A 22,640-nucleotide genomic window follows, 5' to 3' on the forward strand; every position below is an offset into this window, starting at 1 on the left:
GCGTGAGTCTTAAAACGTAAAATACAGTTATATGCCGTGGAATCTTTGTAAAATACGCTCAATAGAAGTCATTTGAAGTGATTTTAAAAATTATGGACGCAACTTGTCCAAAGGCGTCGGTTGTCCTTTAAGAGGCCAAAGTGCAGTTTTTCGCTGGGGAAGGAGAGCGGTACTGCGGTGGGGGGGGGGGTCAATGTGCTGTCATAAACGGTTATAAAATGGCTACATTGCTTTCTGTGACCGGGGTTCATGCAGAACAGGGTCGCGAAAGCGCAAGACGCATCATGTGTACCGCGTCATTTCTCTAATGAGGTGTGATGAAGCACTCCCACTTTTCCCCGTGGTTAAGACAAGCGGGACCACTCTTGCTACCCCCCCCCCTACTCCAGATTCTTGTGCGCTTGAATCCTCCACACATCCTTCCGTCTTTTAAATCCTTCTCGATGGCTCGGTTGAGCGATAAGGAGAATATGTGTAGAATGGAACATAACACTTGAATGAAAGCACAGTGCAAATAAAGCACCTCCCCAACACCACGCACACACACACACACACACACACACACACACACACCTTGACAAGACTGGCGAGGGTTAACTCCAAACTCGGCAAGCCTTTCTTCTGTTTAGTTTATTTTTTCATTGTCGGGTCTGTCTGGGAAGTCTGCAGCCCTGAGGGAGGAAAGGAGGGGCGGGGCGTAGTGGCCGCAGGGCTGGAGGATGACGACGGAGAGGATGGAGGGTGTTTCGTATGTGGAGGTGAGGGCTACTTGTACAAGCTCATGGTAGGGCTCTGGTACATGCACATGTAGGCGTCGCACAGCAGCCGTCGGGCCTGGCCTTGAATGCTCTTGGGGTCGAGCGTGTGCAGCTCCTCGGGTGACATCTTCAGGTAGGCCTCCACCTCGGGGCACGGCGACACCTGCGGAATGTTGAAGCCGTTCTGGCCTCCTGCAGAAGCAAATGAAGAATAATGTGAAATCTGTTTGTGAATATTAATTTTATTAATGGCAGAGAGGGACGGTTGTGATGATGTGATTCTGAACTGTATAAGACATGGAGCAAAAGGCCACTTTCAATTTTTGATGTAAATAAATGGGAACATAAATGGAAAAAAAGATTGAATCTCCTTTTTTATCCTTCTCCTATAGTGATGATTACTAAAATAATATTTGCACTGTGCTAAAAAATGTGTGATAAAGTACATTTCATAATTACAGTAAAGTCTCGTTATATCGATATCGGATATATCGATAGTACTGCTTATTACGATACTATTTCTATGAACGCAAGGAGAACATTTGCATGCCGCAGGATCGGATATATCGATAGTCCGGTTATATCGACATTTTTTCCGACTCCCGAGAATATCGATATAACGAGACTTTACTGTATTTTATTCTTATTGTATTGTATTTCGAAGTTATTTTAATGGGAAATCTATTTCATTACATACCATATTGGCCTAATATGCCATTTACCTCATCATTTTCGAACAAAACGTTTAATAACCCCTTTTCCCCAAATAGTGTACGTTTAAAATGACAATATTAAACTTTGCTATTCAGGCTGTTGCATGTATTTCCATTTGGTGAGCAACAAAATGAGTCAAAAGTATATTTTTTCAAATACAATACACCATTTAAAAAAAAAAGAATACATTATCCTTTATATACATAATATTCAAATAATTAATCAGAATTGTTTTCCAAATGAGTCCCATGTTCATCAACACTAACAATGTTAAATTGTGAATACAATTGGTGTCGGTGTCACACTAATGACTATTTTGGCAACAGTAAAAATCAATAAATAAAGAAGTAAAATTCCACTGCACCGTGACATAAATGGTTGATAAGCATCAGAGTCGGAGCTTACCGTCTCGGTCGGCCATGCTGTCGAAAAAGAGCCAGGCGGAGGCAGCGCTGCCGTATTTGACGAAGGCCACGTAGTGACTGGTCTCAATACACAGCACAGCAAACAGCTCCATCGTCTGGCGTGGGAACGTGGCCTGGCGTCCGCCGCCTTCTTGGAGCTCCTTGGGGACGCACAGCTTGCCGTGCCGGTGAGTTTTTCTCCTCGGGTGAAGATGAACCTGAAAGGGAGTACAAGCGGGCGACCATTACTGAAGATGATAGAAACTCATTTAACACAAACGGTGTCGCTGGCTGCAGGATTCTGAAAGCCAAATGTAAAACCTGCTTGGATAAAATTAATTATTTTTTATTCAGTAAAAATTGGAGGATTATATAGGCTTAATATGAATTGTTATATTTTCCAATTTTAAGATTGTTTCAAAAATTGTTTTTTTCTTCATGTCATATATTGAATAATAAATACTAAAGGCTCCAATAAACCCACTTGTGACAAATCCATTTGTGATTGTATTTTATTTATTATTGTGCTTGTCTGTGACTGTGAAGTGTCCTTGAGAGCTTTGAAAGGCGCTTAAAATGAAATGTATTATTATTACAGTAAAGTCTCGTTATATCGATATTCTCGGGAGTCTGAAAAAATATCGATATAACCGGTAAATTTTCTCCTTGCGTTCATAGAAATAGTATCGTAATAAGCAGTACTATCGATATAACCAATATCGATATAACAAGACTTTACTGTATGATTTTTGACCTTGATTTTATAAATTCAAACTCAAATATGTGACTTTGAAGGATATGCTTATACATGCACATTAGAACCACAAGAAACAAAATAATGTAACTACTTCTGTCATTTTTTGACAATACCGTAATATTAATTCAAATGCATCTGGGACATCTGACACCATGCTTATTTCTTTGTATTTGGCGCCATCGCATGGCCAATCCAATTTAACAGGCATGATTGGACAGATCTAATTCAAGTCCAGTACCGTTTGGAGCCAAGCAAATTGTACAAAAGCAACTCCACAAGCAATACTCTGCAGCAACAAGAGGTGACTGACACTATATAAATAATAGTATTACTCTCTACCCAATTGATTCCAATTGTGTCCTTTGAGAGCAAATAAAAATGGGAACTGCATCATTGTCCCCATGAACTGTAAATTTGGCCCAAGAAGAGGAAGTAGTAATGCAGTACAGTGAAACCTCAGCTCACAAACTTAATTGGTTCCCAGAAAGTGTGTGTAAGGCGAAAAGTGTGTCTTCCGAACATTAATTTCCCATGGGAAACCATTAAAAATGAGAATAATCCGTTCCCAGGTCCACATAAAACATCATTTTCTACTAAATAAGCCTTAAAACTCCACAAAATATACCTTATTTTATGTATAATAAATGTGCTATTGTATTCTAATGAAAGAAATAAACTGTACTATATAATAAAGTCGTTTTATTTACCTTTGTGATGGTTGTTGATGTAGTTGCCTCTTGATGATATCAGAGTAAAGTTGCCATGCTTTCTCGGCGATAATACCCTCAATACTGTCAATACTGTCCCCTTCTTCTGCTCGACCATATTTTCCTCTTTGGCTTAACATAGCCTGTGGCGGGGTCTTTTTTTGTCCCATAATAGCAAAAGTACTCAACTCGATAACAAACCACATCTGCACTGAAAGAAAGGGGGTCTGCCAGCCACCGTGGTGCTGTTCGACCATGTGGTTTGGTGTTCATCCGCCGAAAACTAGTCTGCCAGCCACGTGACGCTGTTCGACCGTGTGGTTTGGTGTTCATCCGCCGAAAACTAGTCCGCCAGCCAAGACTATATGTTTGCAGATTTTATGTTCGTGAGGCGAAAAGTTCGTGAGCTAAAGCGCTCGTAACCTGAAGTATCACTGGATTACGACGCATTTTGTTTACCTGCGTATTGCACTTTTCGCAGAACTGCTTAATCTTGCCTGCCGTGATGTCGCCGTCATCGTAGCAGTCTCTGCACTCAAAGAGGGCAAGGCCTCCGCAAATGCGGCATTCTCTTGGAGCTGGATAATTCATAATAATAAATACTTTGTTTTAAGTTGCTTTGGCATGCACATGTGTAAACTGTTTCACTTGGGTCAGGGTGACACCATAGGAATTTCATTACAATGTAAATAGAAAGACAGCAGGACAGAAATTGATGAAGAAGACGCATACGCGCACACAAAATCACTCGGCTCTAACTCACTGTCTTCCAGAAGATCTGTGATGTCTAATTCCAGTGAAGGGAAAATCTTGTTGAACATTTTGAAGTCCTTGCCAAAGCGGGGCATCTGGATGATAAGGCAGGAGGGAGCCTGAGGGCCAACAAAAACAGAAGAGAGCAAGAGAGCTTATTATCATCATCAACCACCCCCCCCCCCCCACCCAAAAAAAAACAAAAAAAGCAACACCAGCCAGAGCAGAGGGGTGTTTACGATTACAACACACATGACCAATCTGTTTCGCATGCTGTGTTTCTTGTTTGAACCAGATATCTGATCAGTGAGGGAGGCTGCTTTACATCTGAGATGTGTTGTGTCGGACTGTGGTATTTAAGACCACATAGGAGTGAAATTCACTAATGGGAAAACGCCACTGGCTCCCTGTTAAACTTCGTATTGAATTCAAGATACTTCTGTTTATATTTAAAGCTATCCATAACCTCGCCCCCCACCTATCTGTCTGACCTACTTCAAATCTCCATTATCTCAGATCATCCTCCCTCCACCTCTGTATGCCCTCTGCCAGTCTCACCACGATGGGGTGCAGAGCTTTCAGCCGCTCTGCTCCCAAACTCTGGAACTCACTTCCACCCAACATCCGTAATATTGACGTCTTCCCACTCAACCATACTTAAAAAAGGAAACATTTCATGACAGTGTTACGCCTTAGCAAAAACCTTTGGAAGACTCACCTCTGCAAACTTGAGGTCACTGTTGATGAAAGACCACTCCAGGAGCTGCTGAATGGTGGGAACTTCAACTTTGTCTTTTTTGTCCATAAAGATCTGGTAAAAGTAACAGTCCTGCACCTTCTGTCCCGCTGATCTGTAAAATTAATATAAGATTAAGCTCTTCTTCTTGATACGGTTTTCTATTAATAATACGGAGTTGTGGATTTTTCTTTCAACATTTCAACAGTGGTTTGTTTTCTGGGCAAGTTTTAGTAGTGGGAGACTGAGTCAGGAAGTTGAATCAGTGGATCCTCTCAATGTGGAAGGGCAATGGCTCGACTCTGATTCAGTCCTGAATGAGCGTGCATTTCATCATATCTCTAAGAGTGATATATGGTGAAATAGGAGGGGCTCAGTTGAGCCAATACTCCTCACATTGAGAGGATCCAGATGAGGTAACTGCGGCATTTTGTATAGATGCCATCTGGACGCGTCCCAGGTGACGTATTCTGGGTATATCCCATGAGGAAGGGGAACAAAGGGCCAGCCAGGACGCACTGAAGAGACAATGTCTCTCAAGCCATCTTTTATGAGGAGCTTGCATTTCATCAGTTTCTACTGCAATATACAGTCACTTCCCAACTTACGAACATTCGAGTTACGAACAACGGTACGATCCAAATTGAACCTCACCCCACCATTACAGAGTTACAGAAACCATTTCATCGATATCTTTATAGAGGATATATTTTATTACATGTTTATTTTTACGTACAAACCAATACAGGTTACACACACAAGCCTTAAACATATTTATATAAACCTTGAACATATTATAAGATATGTATTATCCCTACAAAATATAGCACTGAAGCAACTTGTGACCTAATTCACCTTACGAACGACCGTTCGCAATGTATCTTGTTCATAAATTGGGGAGCGTCTGTAGAAACAACTTTCATGTCAAACGGTGGAGCCCAAATTCAGCAACACTGACCTTAGTTTGAGCAACGGGTCTACCCGGAGTATGTGATGGAACAGTATATTGAGGAACTCCTCTGGATCTGCAGCACAACATATGACTCAATAAGGAAGAGGACAATCCGAAAAGTGCGCGGATGTATGCGCAAATGTTAAGACCTAACCTTTTTCTTCAGAGGTGAAGCCAGATGCAGCTTCAACTTTCTCCAGGATCCTCCTGAGTTTCATCACTTTGGTGGCGCACACATAGCCGTGTCTGAAGGAGAACCGCAAACATGTAATTAATTGTCTGGATTACAAAAGGGCAAAAAGAAAGTTTTGGTCATTGCACTCACATGCGCAGAGGGTTGACTATCTCAGTGCGTAATAATTCTTGGGTTTCTCTGTAATACTCAACATCAGTCTTTGAGCGCGGCCTCAGAAGAACTGTGTCCAGTACAGAGCTGAAGGAAAAGAGACTGCACAACGGAGCTAAATTCAGTATTGCTGTTTTGACCGTAATAAATTATCAATAAATCAACAAATACTCAGGAAAGCCTAATGTGATTGTGTGTGATTCTGTGAGTGAATGTCACATTTTGAATCTAACATAAGCTTTTTAAATTACCAGATTTTCCGGTGTATAAGGCGCACCGAAAAGCCTTCATTTTCTTCAAAAAAGTTGACCCTGCATCTTATACGCAGGTGTGCCGTATATGTGAAGCAATATTGAGCCAGAACAAGTCTCATAACTACTTCTTGATACGGTGTTGAAAGTGTGCGCCTCATAATGTGGTGTGCCTTATATTTGGAAAACTGCGTTCGTGTATATATATATATATATATATATATATATATATATATATATATATATATATATATATATATATATATATATATATATATATATGGATTTTTTTTTCCTTGGAGGTGCACCTTATACTCCGGTGTGCCTTATACACTGGAAAAATACGATATTTCTATATGGGACCAATTAAATCTTAAAGCATAAGATTACCTGTCATTTGGAAAACCCTTTGGCAGAATAACAGCGAAAATTAAAATATTTTAATCAAGCTCTGTCTCATAGTGTTGCCATCGAACAAGAATGTGCTACGTCACCAATAAATTATTATTTGGTTTGGTGCGAAATACAAGAAGAAAATGGGGTGCTGACCAGAAGAGGGTTGAATCCAAGTAACACGAGTTGTAGTGACCCTGGATGCCTTTCTTCTTGCCTACCATGACATCGAGGCCATCCGTCTCACTGCGGGGCGGCGTGTTCTCATGAACGACCTCGCTTAAATAGCCGCCAAACGCTGTGTGAAAGGAAGGGACAGTTTTAGGATGGTTTACTGTAACTGGAAATTTTGTCATACACGTAATTATAATGTGGAATTCATTTTGGAGAAAATTTGGTGCAGAAATTGGGTGCAATTAGAGAATATATGTGTGCTTAAAACTGCTGAATCAGGATTTATATGGATGGACGGATGAACGGACTCACCAATAGAGTTGCAGCGCTCAATGGGGTTGGATGAGTGATGCAGCGATGGGAAGCGTGAGTCAGGCCGACAGCACTTGAGCTTCACGAAGAGGGCCTTTTTAGGCGGACAGCTGAAGTAGCGTGTACCTTTGAAGGTGCCGTCGGTGCAACCTGGGCACTCCTCTTCCTGAATTATTTTTTTTGTGGGGGGGGGAAAGTAAAAAAACAGCCAGCTTCCAATGCTATATTAATGCAATATACCCACCGATGGTCTATCTTAAAGGACAACCGACGCCTCCGGACAAGTTGTGTCCATAAATTGTAAAATCACTTCAAATGACTTCTACTGAGCATATTTTACAAAGATTCCACCACATATAGCTATATATTACGTTTTAGAAATCGCGCTGAATATTCAGGAAGTCTTGTTTTCAAGTTGATGACGATGCCTGACGTGACGTCACTGAAGGAATGCCCCTGACCGAGAAAGCGACACACAATGCATTTTGGATACTTTGTTTGGTCTGAAAACTTCGTGTTGATGGCGAAATTAGAAGGAAAAAAAATAATGCGATGGTGAATCATTGTGTGTTGCACCAAGACTAATATTTGATACTAGTTGACAAATTCCCAGCAGACAAATCAGCCCGTTTCCAACAGAGCTTGGGCGTCATCTTGTGAATTTTCTGGGCATTACATTGGAGTCCAGACGCCTCAAAATGAGACGGAAGGACTTCTTTAATCGATTGCAAACATTTATGCTTTCCTATTTAGAACTATTTGAATCATATTCATAACTGGGTGAGTAACAAGAAGCATCTTCTCCGAATCTGAAGCCATTGTTTTGATTCTCGAGCAAGGAAAGACGTCCTGGCGTGACGTCACGAACTAGGGGGCGGGACCTTCTGAAACCGAAACTTTCTGAGGTCATTTCGAAGTAGTTTTGGGACACTTTAAGTCATTTTTATTGGTGTTTTTGCATTTGACTAAAAATATCAGCCTGCGTGTTTTGGGTATTTTAGATGCTATAAAACGTTTTTTCCAATGTCAGTTAGGAAACAAAAAAATGGTGTCAGTTGTCCTTTAAGTATGTCAAACATATTTTTTTGCCGCAAGCCATATTGTACTGTCCTCTCGGGGGGGCCGTTATGAATTTGGGGAATCCCCTTCACATATTACAAATAGAGCACACAACAAATTAATGAATAACTAGTTTTCAAATTTGAAGTAAAAAAATAATGAATTATTGTGGTTTACATGGGACTATTTAAAATTTTGGTCTAGACTTTAGCAACCATCATGGAATTTCACAAGTTTGATTTCACTGGCCGAATAAAATGATGTGGTGGGCCCGATCTGGCCCCGGGGCCTTGACTTTGACACCCGTGTTCTATCCCAATGGTGTTGTGATGTGTTCTCACCAGCTCGAGCCCAGCCAATGGCTCCAACAAGCCTGGAGGTAGACCCACCCAGCGGATGACACCACATAGAGGGGGATTCTCTTTCACCTCAACCAGGGAGCCCACTTCAAGACCCGGCTGACCCCTGGTTGGCGTTGCTGGCCGTGGCGAAGAGGGGGCGGTGGGCGAGGGGGCATCAACCTGCTCCCCCATTACTGACTGGACGGACAGGGAAAGCGGCCCCTGGCTCATGTTGTCCATGGGCCCGCTCTTGCGGTTCAGACTGAAGGGCAGCGAGTGGAATTTGTTGTCACTCGCCAAGGAAGCGGTCGGCGGTGCCCGAATGGGCGGGGGGGACTGGTTGAAGTCGGGGGGCGTTTCGGTGAGAGACTTGGCGGGGTCCTCCCCGACTGAACGACAGATAGAAAACATTCAATGTAAAAGGAGGCGAGAAAGAAACATTATAATCACATTTTACAACAGATAACTACAAAATACAGTCAAAGGAAAATAAAAATGATCAATATCTGAGATGAGTTGTCATGACGATGCTCTTCAAAACGATTTGGGGTGACTGGAGAATGTCATGCAACCTGGCAGCTGGTTTGCATGACATTTTGATGACCAGGTATATGCCTTCTTCTTGTCTGAGGGTTGCATGTTCTCACCAAGTTAACGGGATTCCTCGCAAAAATAAATAAAATCCAGAACATGCAAGTTGGGTAATTTAACCCTCATTTTGTCGATTGGTACTTTAGTGTCATATAATAATAATTTAATCAAAACATCCTCCACTGTAATCTCAAAATATACACCGTCCTATTTAAGTTTGAATTTTAAAAAAAGCAGCTCTTTTCTGCATCCATCGGTGGTTCGGGTCTGCTCATGGGAACGTGCTAGATAAGTCATTAAACTGTGATTCAGAATTCAAATCAACAACTTACGGAGGTCACCACTTGTTTGTGAATCACTGATAACATTCATATTAAACATGATAACAGATGCCAAAAAACACTTGTCGCCACGACATCATGACATAAGGACTCAACTTCTCTCGTAAGTATGGGTAAAATATGGGAAGAAAAAAATCCAAATGTAATGGAAATACAGTGATACCATGGCTTACGACCTTAATTGGTTCCCAGACAGTGTGTAAGGTGAAAAGTGTGTATCCCAAAAATGTATTTCTCATAGGAAACCATTAAAATGAGAATAATCCGTTCCCATGTCCCCAAAAAACATAATTTTCTACTTTCTAATTTTCTAAGCCTTAAAACTACACAAACTATACATTATTTTATGTATAATAAATGTGTTATGGTATTATAATTAAAGAACAAAAACATAGTGTATAATAAATTCCTCTTATTTGACCAATCACATGGCTTTAACCGAAGACTGGGTGCAGGGAATAGAGGACAAAAACAGTTGGTGGCCATTTTGTTGTTAGAACGGGCTCGTTCGCGAACGACACATCACTCATTGTGGCACTCCGTGTGTATCCCGAAAAATAGTTTGTATGCCAAGGTAAAATGTTCATAAATTTAACATCCGAAAACCGAACAGTTCCTAAGCCAAGGGGTTCGTAAACCGAGGTATCACTGTACAGGAACAAGACAATGTGCAGCTCTGACATGAGACTTTTACAAATGCTTTGGCCACTCAATACTTTTATCTTGTAAATATTTCAGGAGACTAATCTGCAGCGCTGAGCATTAATAAAAGCCTTTTCATCAACACTGATCTCACCATGCAAGTGGAACGTGACGCGAACAATGGTGATTGAGGGGACGGGACGGCTGGGAAGGTCTTGGTGGCAAGCTACTGCGACTGACTGAGAATGTTGTCGGTTACGAGCACAGTTCACAAGCCGGAAATATTAAGCAAGTTCCATTAAGTTATTTAAAAGATCCATGTCGCAATTTGACATGCGTGACAATTGGGAATGCTGATCCAGTTGGCAGTATCGCTGGTATTTTTTCAAATGGTGCCATTATCTCTTATTTAGATAAACAAGTGCATCGAAATAAAAATAAATGGATCGCTGAACACATCCCAAATGACACCAAGAAAAAAAAGAAGTGTTGTCATCTGTCAGATTCTGTTGCTTGTACACGGATATTATACTAATAAGCTGTTGGCAGACATTGTAATACAATTACTTAAATTTATAACACAGCTTTATTTTTATAGCATTACAATTTCGTGTCCCCAAACAGCTTCATTTAAATTTGTGTGGCACTTTCCAAAGAAAGAAAAAAAAGTAATAATTTTGTCATTAACATAATTATAATGTGGAATTCATTTTGGAGAACATTTCATTTGAAGGACAACTCTTTGCTAACTGTTGTTTTTATTATTTGTTTCATTTAAAAACTTACAGAAGCGCTCGTTTACACTAAACAAAAACAATTTTGTTTCACTTCTTTTAACTCATTCACTGCCAGACGATGTGCAAAAATGTGTCCACTGCAGTGCCAGGGTTTTTGTCATATTCACTGAAGATTTCGTTTTAGGACTACATAAACATTCAATGCAGCGTAAGAAACCTTAGACTCTCTTCTTTCATCAGGAAAAAAAAAAGTTCATTCATAAATTATATTAGTCTTAGGTTATATGAGCTTGAAATGAGGGTGGCTGTCCAAAATACAATGCAATACACATCCTATAATGGTTTATATAGCAATTTTATAGCGGGTACAGCAAGTCCTGAAGAATGAATGACTGTATTTGTGTTGTCATATTTTTTTTTTGTTTGTTTTTTCCCAAGATGGCGGCGCGTGAACACGCAGCGGCTCTCCTCTCACGGAAAATTGGCGTTTTCATGTTTATTATGTTTGTTAAAGTCATTATAAGTGCCTTGCATGCTGGTTCCGAGAGCACAGTAATTTCATCTGTGCTGTATGTCATGCATATTAGCCTATTTGACAATAGAGCTGACTTTGACTTAGCAACAGCTGAAGGTGGAACAAAGCGCTAGCATGAGGAAAAAAAGAAATGCTGTTCCCACAAGGAAGGGAAAAAAACATTGCCAGAGGCCTGACCACCGCTTTATCGGCACCACCGCAAGAAAAAACAAAACCCGAACAAATTTAGGAATGGCGCTCCACGTCATATCTTCAATTCCCGAATAAATTAGGGGATGGCAGGGAATGAGTTAAACACTACTACTTTACACTCTGTGGATATACAATACTTAGCAAAGTTAGTCATCACGGTATACTACAAACACCTTTCTGGAAAAAAAAAACAAAAGATGCTTGTTCGGAAACAGGAGCTTGCCAGCAAGACGATGAACGTTCAACGAGTGGCTACGTGTTACCTTCGTCAATGTACCATGTGCTTTTGGATTTGGACTGCACTGGGGGGTCAACAGAGCTGCCATTTAAAGTATAGTAAAACTCAGACTTGCTCCTACTTCCACACTGATGAGCTAATCCTGGAAATAACACAAGTACACCAAAGCACAAATGCACAATAAATAGAAAGGTGCGTGCACCCGCGAGTGTGTGCTCATCTGGGTGTTTGCGCTAGTGTACACAAGTGGGCATGTCTGCACCATGATGTTGTGTTTGTGACAGTGGATAGTTGAAATGACCTCCTGATCATCAAAGAAACAAAAGAAGAAGAATGTAGATAGCAAATTATTGTAGATGCAGCGGATCTTTTTTAAACGGTAGAGCTTGTGAAGTAAGATGGGGCAATTCATTGGAATGTAATCTAATTTAAAGGACAACCGACACCATTTTTTGTTTCCTAAGTGACAATCAGAAAAACATTTTATAGCATCTAATATACCCAAAACACGCAGGCTGTATTTTGTCAAATGCAAAACATCAATAAAAATGAGTGTCCCAAAACTACTTCAAAAGGACCCCGGAGATGCCGAATTTTCAGAAGGTCCCGCCCCCTTGTTTGTTTGTGATGTCACGTCAGGACGTCTCGCCTTGCTCTAGAATCAAAACAATGGCTTCAGATTCGGAGAAGATGCTTTCTTGTTACTCATCCAGTTATGAATATGATTCAAATAGTTCTGAAGAGGAAAGCATAAATGTTTGCAATCGATTAAAGAAGTCCTCCCATATCAATTCGAGCCGTCAGCACTCCAACGTAGCATCCCAGAAAATGCACAAGATGGCGCCCAAGCTCCGTTGGAAATGGGCTGATTGGTCGGCTGGGAATTTGTGTCAACTAGTATAAATAGTAGTCTTGGTGCAACACACCACAATTCACCATTGTGTTATTTATGTGTTTTCCTTCTAATTTCGCCATCAACACGAAGTTTTCAGACCAAACAAAGTACCCAAAATGCATTGCGGGTTGCTTTCTCGGTCAGGGCCGTTCCAGACGTGACGTCACGTCAGGCATCGTCATCAAATCGAAAACAATACTTCCTGAATATTCATCGCGAGTCTTAAAACGTAAAATATAGCTATATGCCATGGAATCTTTGTAAAATACACTCAGAAAAAGTCATTTGAAGTGATTTTACAAATTATGGACACAACTTGTCCGGAGGTGTCGGTTGTCCTTTAATTAAGATATTATTGTGTGTTTGTGTTGGCAAGTTTCTACGTTGGGAAAGCACCATGAATGCACTGTGTTGCAACACAAGCGGTTATGAGGAAGTCAAAAACATTCCTGAGAGGACGATATGATGTGCAGCAAAACTTTTCGAAATGACTTTGTCAGTCATGCATATGAAAAAGACCCAGAGCGCTCGCATCTCGCCAAATTACACAGAGGACCAAGTGAGGATTTGTGTGGTTCAGCCAAGGGGGTCCTCAATTTTGGTGTCCAGTTTCAGCCATTATTTTGTTTATCTTCAGTCCTGACAAATAAACTCAATTGAATAGATCAAATTATCACGCCCAACTTTTAAATGCCTCCCCAGCTCTGATAGGTTGGTTGTGAGTATGTTGAGACCCCCCCTAACCCCCTAAATGTTTTCAAAATACTGTATAATATATAAATATATAAACGTTTCCCAAATATAAGTGACACCACATATCTGGCTGGCTACCTAGCTAGCCATCTATTAGCTATATAGCTATCTAGCTAGCTATCTATGGGCGATCTATTAGCTATCTATTAGCTAGCTAGCTTTCTATCAAATTGAGTTACTTCCGGGTAGAGTGAACGCAGGCGCGTGTGGCTGCCGCTGCTCACCAACAGAAAAACCTATCCTGTGACTAAAGTGACCTTGAGAGTTTTGAAAGGCGCTTATAAATGAAAGGTATTGTTAATATTATTATTTGGCACGAGATTTTTTTTTTTTGTAGAATTTTGTGTTCTGAGGTTCTGTCTCATTTCGATGGAGGGGTGAATGATACATTATGACAGAACTCTTAAAAAGGTGGTTTAGACTGAAAAAAATGTATATATTTGCCAAATGTATTTCCCTCCTGAAATAAAATGTAGTTTTATAACATTGATGTTGACAACCAGTTTAGCTAAAATGAAAACATTTTTTTTTCAAATACAGTAAAGTCTTGTTATATCGATATTCTCGGGAGTCGGAAAAAATATCGATATAACCGGACTATCGATATATCCGATCCTGCGGCATGTAAATTTTCTCCTTGCGTTCATAGAAATAGTATCGTAATACGCAGTACTATCGATATATCCAATATCGATATAACAAGACTTTACTGTAAGAGAAAATGTCAATTTTGGAGTACCTTTGCTCTTCGGTTTGCTTTGGCCAGAGGATGATTTGTCGTTGTTGCCTCTGGAAGCAAATGTGTGCTTTTGCAGCCTTTGGTCCTGCATGGAATATTCTGCGTGGACTAAAAGAAATATTCAACATTGGGGGCGCCAATGACATTAAGCTAACGTGCACACGCGTTACAGGTAAATTGTTCCGACAAGCACTGCATGCAACATGAAGCTGTTGTTTTTGAGGAAATGATTTCCTCACCTGTGAACCATACAAACTCATTCACTGCCATTCACACATTTATTAAGGAATTGCCAGACCTCTGGCAATCTTTTTCCCTTCCACAAGGGAGCATCATTTCCCCTTTTTTCATGATAGCGCTTTGTTTCAGCTTAAGCTGTGGTTTAAAGGACAACCGACGTCTCCGGACAAATTGTGTCCATACTTTGTAAAATGGCTTCAAATGACTTCTACTGAGCGTATTTTAGTAATATTCCTCCGCATATAGCTATATTTTACGTTTTAAGACTCGCGCCGAATATTCAGGAAGCCTTGTTTTTGAGTTGGTGACGAGTCCGTACGTGACGTCACTAAAGGAATGCCCCTGACCGAAAAAAGACACATTGTAGCAGTCTTTCCATCACGTCAATGTATTGCTGTACTTGTTTGGTCTGAAAACCTCGTGTTGCACCCAAAAACCGTCAGAAGAGGGCGTCCAAGCTCCATATAAGGAATTTATCAGCCTGTGGAAACAGAGGTGGCCATTTTGTGCCTCTTTTTGCCCCCCAACGTTGCCTCAAAATGACACAACTTCTTTAATCGATTGCAAACATGTATGCTTTCCTCTTCAGAACTATTTGAATCGTATTACATACATATTCATAACTGGATGAATAACAAGAAAGCATCTTCTCCGAAGCCAATGTTTTGATTCTAGAGCAAGGCAAGACGTCCTGGCGTGACATCACGAAGAAGGAGGCGGGACTTTCTGAATCGCCCCACTTCCGAGCTCATTTTGTGGCAGGTTTGGGACACTAAGTCATTTTTATTGGTGTTTTGCATTTGACTAAAAATATCAGCCTGCGTGTTTTGGGTATTTTAGATGCTATAAAACGTTTTTCTGATGTCAGTTCGGAAACAAAAAAATGGTGTCGGTCGTCCTTTAAGCTTCACTTAGAGTACAATGGTGGCGTTTTGTTCTCCTTTGCAAACTACTTCAAAGTTCTTTTGAGTAGAGATAATTTATTGTTTCGTAAAAACAAGTATGCAAATGGTGGCTGAGTTTTTGTAGCCGGTTTGTTTGTGAACTGAAAGTGAGAGAAGCACATCAGCCATGGCAACTTTCTGGTGCACAGAAACACATGAAAATGCAATGTGGTGAACAAAGAGCTTGATTATTTTGTCTGAGAAAACAAGTGAGGCATCGGGACAAAACGCTCTTTGTGTGCAGCATCAATAGAAAGAAAATCAAATGAGAAACGACAATTTCTCACACGAGGCGGCAGCTCACCTGGCATTACGTCACAGATGGGGACAAGTTGAGTGTGCTCCGAACTGGCAAAGTTACACAGCAGCTTCCCGTCAAACGTACCGTCCCACTTGCCGATCGGATTGTCCTGTAAGAGATGGAGCCATGAGAAGTGTACAACCCTCGCGGGTGTCGTCTGCCACTACATGTAACACGCTTGCATGGTGATAACCCAGTTGTTCATCATCCTCACATAAGCAGCCCGCTCTGATACAGATCCTCCTTAGAGCTATAATCCCTCCTGCTAGTACAACCGAGCTATTCTTCCACCTCACTGTTTACAATCCAGCGCTAGAAAGCAAGGCGAGGCTCGGCAAGAGCAGCCATCTCCCAATTAGCTGCTTGCTTTCCCCCTCGTGGCTATCGGGTCATACCACTCGAAGACCCCCGTAACCCCCACCCCGCCACAGCGTGACTCCCGCCTTGTCTTGGTGTGGGCAGTGGATGCTAACAATCAGCAGTCAAATGCCGCCGTTACAATCTCCCTACAACTACAACAGCACTCGCAACTTGACAACAGTAGTCATAGCTACCGGCTACGCTGATCCTTGGCAACAAGAACATATTCCATGAATGTGATACAGAAAAAGGCATGACAATAAAATAATCGAATAAATCTTCCATTTAACTCGTTCGCTGCCATTCACGAATGTAATGGGGTATTGCAAAGTGTGACGTGGAGCGCCATTTGCAAATTTGTTTGGGTTTTGTTTTTTTTCCGGCAGGGGGTGCCGATAAAGTGCTGGTCAGACCTCTGGCAATGTTTTTCCCTTCCATAAGGGGGCAGCATTTGCCTTTAGTCCATGTTAGCGCTTTGTAACAGCTTCAGCTGTTGTTAAAGCGCTATATAAATAAATATGTATTGTATTTTGTACAGCCGCTCTCATTTCAAGCTCAGATAACTCCAGACTCATATAATTTATGAATTAACATTTTTTCTGAAGAAAGAAGAGAGTAACGTTTCTTACGCTGAATTGAATGTCCATGTAGTCCTAAAACTCAATATTCTGTGGGTCCTGGAATTTCAGTGAAAATGACACCCTGGCACTAGAGTTGACACAATTTTACACATATCTGGCAGTGAAAGAGTTAATATACCCACTCCATGTCGTATCATGGCAATAAAATAATCGAATAAATCTTACATTTACCTCATTCGCTGTGATTCATGAATTTATTCGGAAATTGCAAAGTGCTATATAAATCAATATGTATTGTATCTTGTTCAGCTGCTTTCATTTCAAGCTCATATAACTCCAGACGCATCTAATTTAGGATATAACTTTTTTTTTCTGATGACAGAAGAGAGTCTAAGGTTTCTTACGCTGCATTGAATGTTGATGTAGTCCTAAAACTCAATATTCTGTGGGTCTTGGAATTTGAATGAAAACTCCATGGCACTGGAGTGGACACATTTTTGCACATGGTCTGGCAGTGAATGAGTTAAAAATTAATGATTGTTTTTTGATGTTAAAACCAATAATTGGATATAAAATGTCACAGTAATGGTAAGTGCAAAAAATAATAAACAAAAAAAATAACTACATCAATATTCAATTGAGACAATTTTGTTCCGTGACAACGCGAGTTACTCAAAACAATTCAGTGAAAACATCTCTTCATATTGAAATGAATGGAAATGTGATTAATCTGTTCCATGCATTCCTCTAAATCACAGGTGTCAAAGTCAAGGCCCGCGGGCCAAATCCGGCCCACCACATCATTTTTTTCGGCCCGCGAAAGCAAATCAAACTTGTTAAATTCCGTGATGATTGCTAAAATCTGAGCCAAAATTTCATATTTTTGGATGTCAACCACAATAAAAGTCATTATTCTTGACTTCAGATTTGAAAACGAGTTATTCATTAATTTGGTGTGTGCTCTATATGTAATATTTGAAGGGATTTAAACATTCTAATGGGTTCCCCAAATTCATAACGGCGCTCGAGAGGAAACCATAACTACAATGTGGCCCGCGGCAAAAAATGACTTTGACACCCCTGCTCTAAAACAAAAAATAACATACAATACATTTTAATTGGGGTAAAAAAAGATTGTCTCCCCACAAATCTGATGCATACTGCCTTTGTTGAATAAGAAGTGGCAGTACGACGCAGGTACTTACCATGTCAACACCCACATAGTAGCCTAGCCTCTCTTTACCCGGGAGTAAGTCACAAAAAATGATGGTGCCTCTCTCTGGTCCCTCCCGAGTCTGGACAAGGACTCTGGAGTTAATCTCCAGCGGTGGGAAATCCTGGTCCTCCTCGACCAGGGTGATATGATCCGATTCCAGGTCCCCCATGTCGTCGTCTTCGTCGTCATCATCCTCCCAGAGCTCCAGCTTGTCCAGGGCCACGAAAACGCCGCATTCGTCCTCACAGCGGAACAGCTGGCGGCCCTGGAAGGAACCTTCTGTGAAGCCCCGACCTCGACCCTCCTCCTGAAGGAGGAAGAAATGTAAAAATGTGATCTGACTGAAGATGGGAACTGGAACCTAGATGAAACTTTTAACTGTACTGCTCTAAAGGACAACCGACACCATTTATTGTTTCCTAACCGACATCAGAAAAATGTTTTATCGCATCTAAAATACCCGAAACACGCAGGCTGATTTTTTTTTTCAAATGCAAAAAACAAATAAAAATGAATTAAAGTGTCCAAAAACAGCAACAACATGAGCGGCGAATTGTAGATTTTCACAAAATCCCGCCCCCAGTTCGTGACATCACGCCAGGACATCTTGCCTTGCTTCAGAATCAAAACAATGGCCTTAGTTCAGATTCGGAGAAGATGCTTTCTTGTTACTCATCCAGTTATGAATATGAATCAAATAGTTCTGAAGAGGAAAGCATAAATGTTTGCAAAATGTTTGCAATCGATTAAAGAAGTCCTTCCGTATCAATTCGAGCCATCTGGACTCCAATGTAGCGTCCCAGAAAATGCACAAGATGGCGCACAAGCTCCGTAGGAAATTGATTTGTCTGCTGGGAATTTGTGTCCACTTCTATTTGGTGTTACCGCAATTGGTAGTAATTTCGCCATCAACACGGATCAACACGATGTTTTCAGACCAAACAAAATACCCAAAATGCATTGTGTGTCGCTTTCTCAGTCAGGGGCGTTCCAGACGTGACGTCACGTCAGGCATCGTCATCAACTCGAAAACAAGACTTCCTGAATATTCAGCGCAAGTCTTAAAACGTAAAATGTAGGTATATGCGGTGGAATCCATAACTGGATGAGTAACAAAAAAGCACCTTCTCCGAATCTGAAGCCATTATTTTGATTCTAGAGCAAGGCAAGATGTCATTGCGTGACGTCACGAACAAGGAGGCGGGACCTTCTGAAACTCGCCATTTCCGGAGTCATTTTGGATTGGATTGGATTTGCCTTTATTAGTCTCACAGTGGAGAAATTTACATTTCACAGCAGCAAAGTGATGAAAGGAATGAAAGTAGAAAAACAAAACATTTTGAAGTAGTTCTGGGACACTTTAACTCATTTTTATTGGTGTTTCGCATTTGACTAAAAATTTCAGCCGCCGTGTTTTGCGTATTTTAGATGCTATAAAACGTTTTTCTGATGTCAGTTAGGGAACAAAAAAACGGTGTCAGTTGTCCTTTAAAGCTGTAGTCAATGTCAACAATAGCTTTTATCACTTTGCTGCTGTGAAATGTAAATTTCTCCACCGTGAGACTAATAAAGGCAAATACAATCCAATCCAATCAGACAGAGTGTGGGTAAATTGAACCAGAGGAAAACGGATGAAATGGTTCTTACCAAAAGCTCCACCCCAAACAGGATTGAATGGGCTCTGTCAGGCATCAGCGAGCCCTTGAAGCGCACCACGCCGGGCACTGGCTCATCGCCAGAACGCAACTGGACGCGCACCTTGGAGCCACAGTCGATGTCACGTACGCGCTCCAGTCGGGATTTGTTGCACAGCAGGGCGTGACGCTCCTCGCAGTTAGTGATGGGAAAGAGCAGTTCAGCCAGCTTCTCGTCGATCTCCAGAATGTCGCGCTCGTCCAGGCTCAGCACCACGTTGGTCTGGTCCAGAATGCGCAGGCTCTTTTTACCCTTGCATGCCGGGAGCGTGCGGCCCAGGCTGTTGCGCTCCTGGCACGCCTGGCCCAGGCTGCCGCGCGGGATCCAGAGCGTTTTCTGGGCGGGCTTCTCCACCGTGCACTCCTTCAACACAATGTAGAAGTGCCAGTCATCCCTGAAGCCCCCACTGGGCTTCTCCTGGCTCCACAGGACTGAGCTCATGGCTGCATGCTTGGCAACAGGGGCAGCATCATAGCAACTGGAGTCTGGAAAATACATTTCCCCATTTAATGGCCTCAACTGGAGTATCGATCAAATCAAACAAAACAGGCACTTTCTTGTTCCTCCACCATGCAGAACCGTTTAACTATTTCACCTCAACAATGTCTCTGTACATAGTCAATTTAACATTTTACATGCAAATCAAACCTCTGAAGGTGGAGGACACTGATTCACAGTGGCGACCCCTTGAAGGGAAAAGCAGAAAGGAAAAGAAGACATGTTTTGACATCTGCGAAAGGCATCGGTTTTTATTTGGATGCGATCACACCCAGCCAAAAAATTTAATGTGGGAAATGTAATTTAACATTAAAAGGCCATCCTCCATGTTTTTCCCCTGTAACTTCACTGAGAATGCTGCTTACGGACTATAAATAATAGTGAGCTAAATGGAAAGTAAATCTTTTACAAATCTGCGAACAAACGAGTAGATTATGACTGCTTTTCGATTACAATACATAGCTATTAATGAGTTTTGTCCCTTCCAACATGGCCGCCACGAAGGCACGTCCACAATCAGGTAGCAAAGGCGCAGTGGCGTATTTGTCTTCATATGTGTGGTCTTACCCTTTTAAATCGCCTGGTTGTCTCTGGGGTTAAGTAGATACACACTTGAATTATAATACTAGTCTACTTTTTGTCTATTTGCTCTGATCTATTCATTTCAATATACTAGAAAAAAATGACAATTCGATCCAACGAGACAGCGGACTTCCCCTCATACATGAAGCCCAAAGTGAGCACGCCATATCCGCCTTGAGTGGTGACGAATGATCTGAGACTTTTTGGTTCGATAAACCCCGTAAATGTAACAAAAGCTTCATGACATAATCATACGTCAGGATAAACGACACTAGTTTAGTTTGTCAAAATCACAGCCGGGCCCTCAGCTTCGGAAGCATAAGCCCAGCCAGCAAGCTCTCACCGACCGCGAGTCATTCTCACCAAAGAAAACGTCAGCGACACGGCGTCTTACCTTTTTTCGATGTTAAACGAGGGGCTTTTGGTTAGCGTGTCATGTCACTACATCCATTATTCCAATCCCAGGCAAGGTTTGAAAATCAAGCCCCAACGCTGCCGTGGTCACCTCTGCTTACCTAAACGGCAAGCTAATGCTAACAGCTACCCAACCGGCTATGCACCGAGTATTCAGACTAAAGTGAGCTAAAGTGGCTGGCCGACAGCAAGCTAATCAACGGGGAACCCCCGTGGTTCACGACATTTAGAATACAAATGTAGATATACACATGTATTTTAAAATACAGTACTGTATTACGTTGCGGTGTATTCAAGCTATGTTATTTACATGAAACAACCTCATAAGGGTGTTAACGTCATCAAAAGGAGGCTTGTTAATTGGCAGAGCCTTTTTTTCTCGGGTGCCAATTGGCTGAGATTTCTTTCTATTTTATCTAACGAGGGCTCCACATTCAGTGTAAACTGCATAGTTAGGATGCACCGTACTTTAAAATAGCCTGAGCTGATAAAGAAAAAAAAAGATCTAAAAAAAATATATACGAACGCATACACAAGAATACAATAATTTGCATAAATAACTGGAATATTTTCTTAAGTATAAATATTCTCATACGAACGCATACACAAAAATACAATAATTTGCATAAATAAATGGAATATTTAAAATAAATATTCTAAATTTCCATCAAGACAGTACTGTAGAATTTACAGTACAAATGCAAATTACCCCATTGTGGGACCATTAAAGGTTTTCTGATTCTGATTCCCACACTTTCAATGCCTTAAAGGACAACTGACACAATTTTTTTGTTTCCTAACTGACATCAGAAAAACGTTTTATAACATCTAAAATACCCAAAACACACAGGGTGATATTTTTAGTCAAATGCAAAACACCAAAAAAATGACTTCAAGTGTCCCAAAACGACTTCAAAATGACCTCGGAAATGGCGAATTTCAGAAGGTCCCGCCCCCTTGTTCGTGACGTCACACTATGACGTCTTGCCTTGCTCGAGACTCAAAACAATGGCTTGACAGGACTCCAATGTAGCGTCCCAGAAAATGCACAAGATGGCGCCCAAGCTCGTTGGAAATGGGCTGATTTGTCTGCTGGGAATTTGTGTCAACTAGTATCGAATAGTAGTCTTGGTGCAACACACAACGATTCACCATCACATTATTTATGTTTTTTTTTTCTAATTTCGCCATCAACACGGATCAACACAAAGTGTTCAAACCAAACAAAGTACCCAAAATGCATTGTGTGTCGCTTTCTCGGTCAGGGGCGTTCCAGACGTGACGTCACACCAGGCATCACCATCAACTCGAAAACAAGACTTCCTGAATATTCAGCGCGAGTCTTAAAACGCAAAATATAGCTACGTGCCGTGGAATCTTTGTAAAATACGCTCAGTAGAAGTCATTCGAAGTGATTTTACAAATTATGGACACAACTTGTCCAGAGACGTCGGTTGTCCTTTAAAGTCCTTGTAAAAACTAGGCAAGG

The 22,640-nt window shown here is 41.2% G+C and overlaps 1 protein-coding gene across 3 annotated transcripts in view; it reads right to left on the reverse strand.

The window, feature by feature from the left end:
* The window catches only part of cyld (CYLD lysine 63 deubiquitinase), a 23,555-nt gene extending 1,043 nt beyond the window's left edge, over positions 1-22,512 (reverse strand). The window contains exons 1-17 of one of the 3 annotated variants that reach the window (XM_088993002.1): positions 21,132-22,512; positions 19,610-20,142; positions 17,952-18,269; positions 15,809-15,914; positions 14,321-14,428; positions 11,959-12,075; positions 8,658-9,046; positions 7,258-7,423; positions 6,928-7,069; positions 6,107-6,229; positions 5,936-6,027; positions 5,788-5,854; positions 4,812-4,944; positions 4,104-4,212; positions 3,800-3,918; positions 1,878-2,094; positions 1-950 (exon numbers count right to left, since the gene is read on the reverse strand). The exon at positions 1-950 is cut by the window's left edge and continues 1,043 nt beyond it. In XM_088993002.1, the coding sequence (XP_088849128.1) occupies positions 766-950; positions 1,878-2,094; positions 3,800-3,918; positions 4,104-4,212; positions 4,812-4,944; positions 5,788-5,854; positions 5,936-6,027; positions 6,107-6,229; positions 6,928-7,069; positions 7,258-7,423; positions 8,658-9,046; positions 11,959-12,075; positions 14,321-14,428; positions 15,809-15,914; positions 17,952-18,269; positions 19,610-20,098 (2,880 nt within the window). In that variant the 5' untranslated portion in view covers positions 20,099-20,142; positions 21,132-22,512 and the 3' untranslated portion in view covers positions 1-765. The remainder of the gene's footprint in view (positions 951-1,877; positions 2,095-3,799; positions 3,919-4,103; positions 4,213-4,811; positions 4,945-5,787; positions 5,855-5,935; positions 6,028-6,106; positions 6,230-6,927; positions 7,070-7,257; positions 7,424-8,657; positions 9,047-11,958; positions 12,076-14,320; positions 14,429-15,808; positions 15,915-17,951; positions 18,270-19,609; positions 20,143-21,131) is intronic. The other 2 variants (XM_088993003.1, XM_088993004.1) reach the window with 2 other exon arrangements.
* Positions 22,513-22,640: the final 128 nt, after the last annotated feature.

Source organism: Hippocampus bargibanti, linkage group LG03 (assembly GCF_051943395.1).
Source record: "Hippocampus bargibanti isolate YZ-2025 linkage group LG03, ASM5194339v1, whole genome shotgun sequence".
NCBI classification, from domain to species: domain Eukaryota; kingdom Metazoa; phylum Chordata; class Actinopteri; order Syngnathiformes; family Syngnathidae; genus Hippocampus; species Hippocampus bargibanti.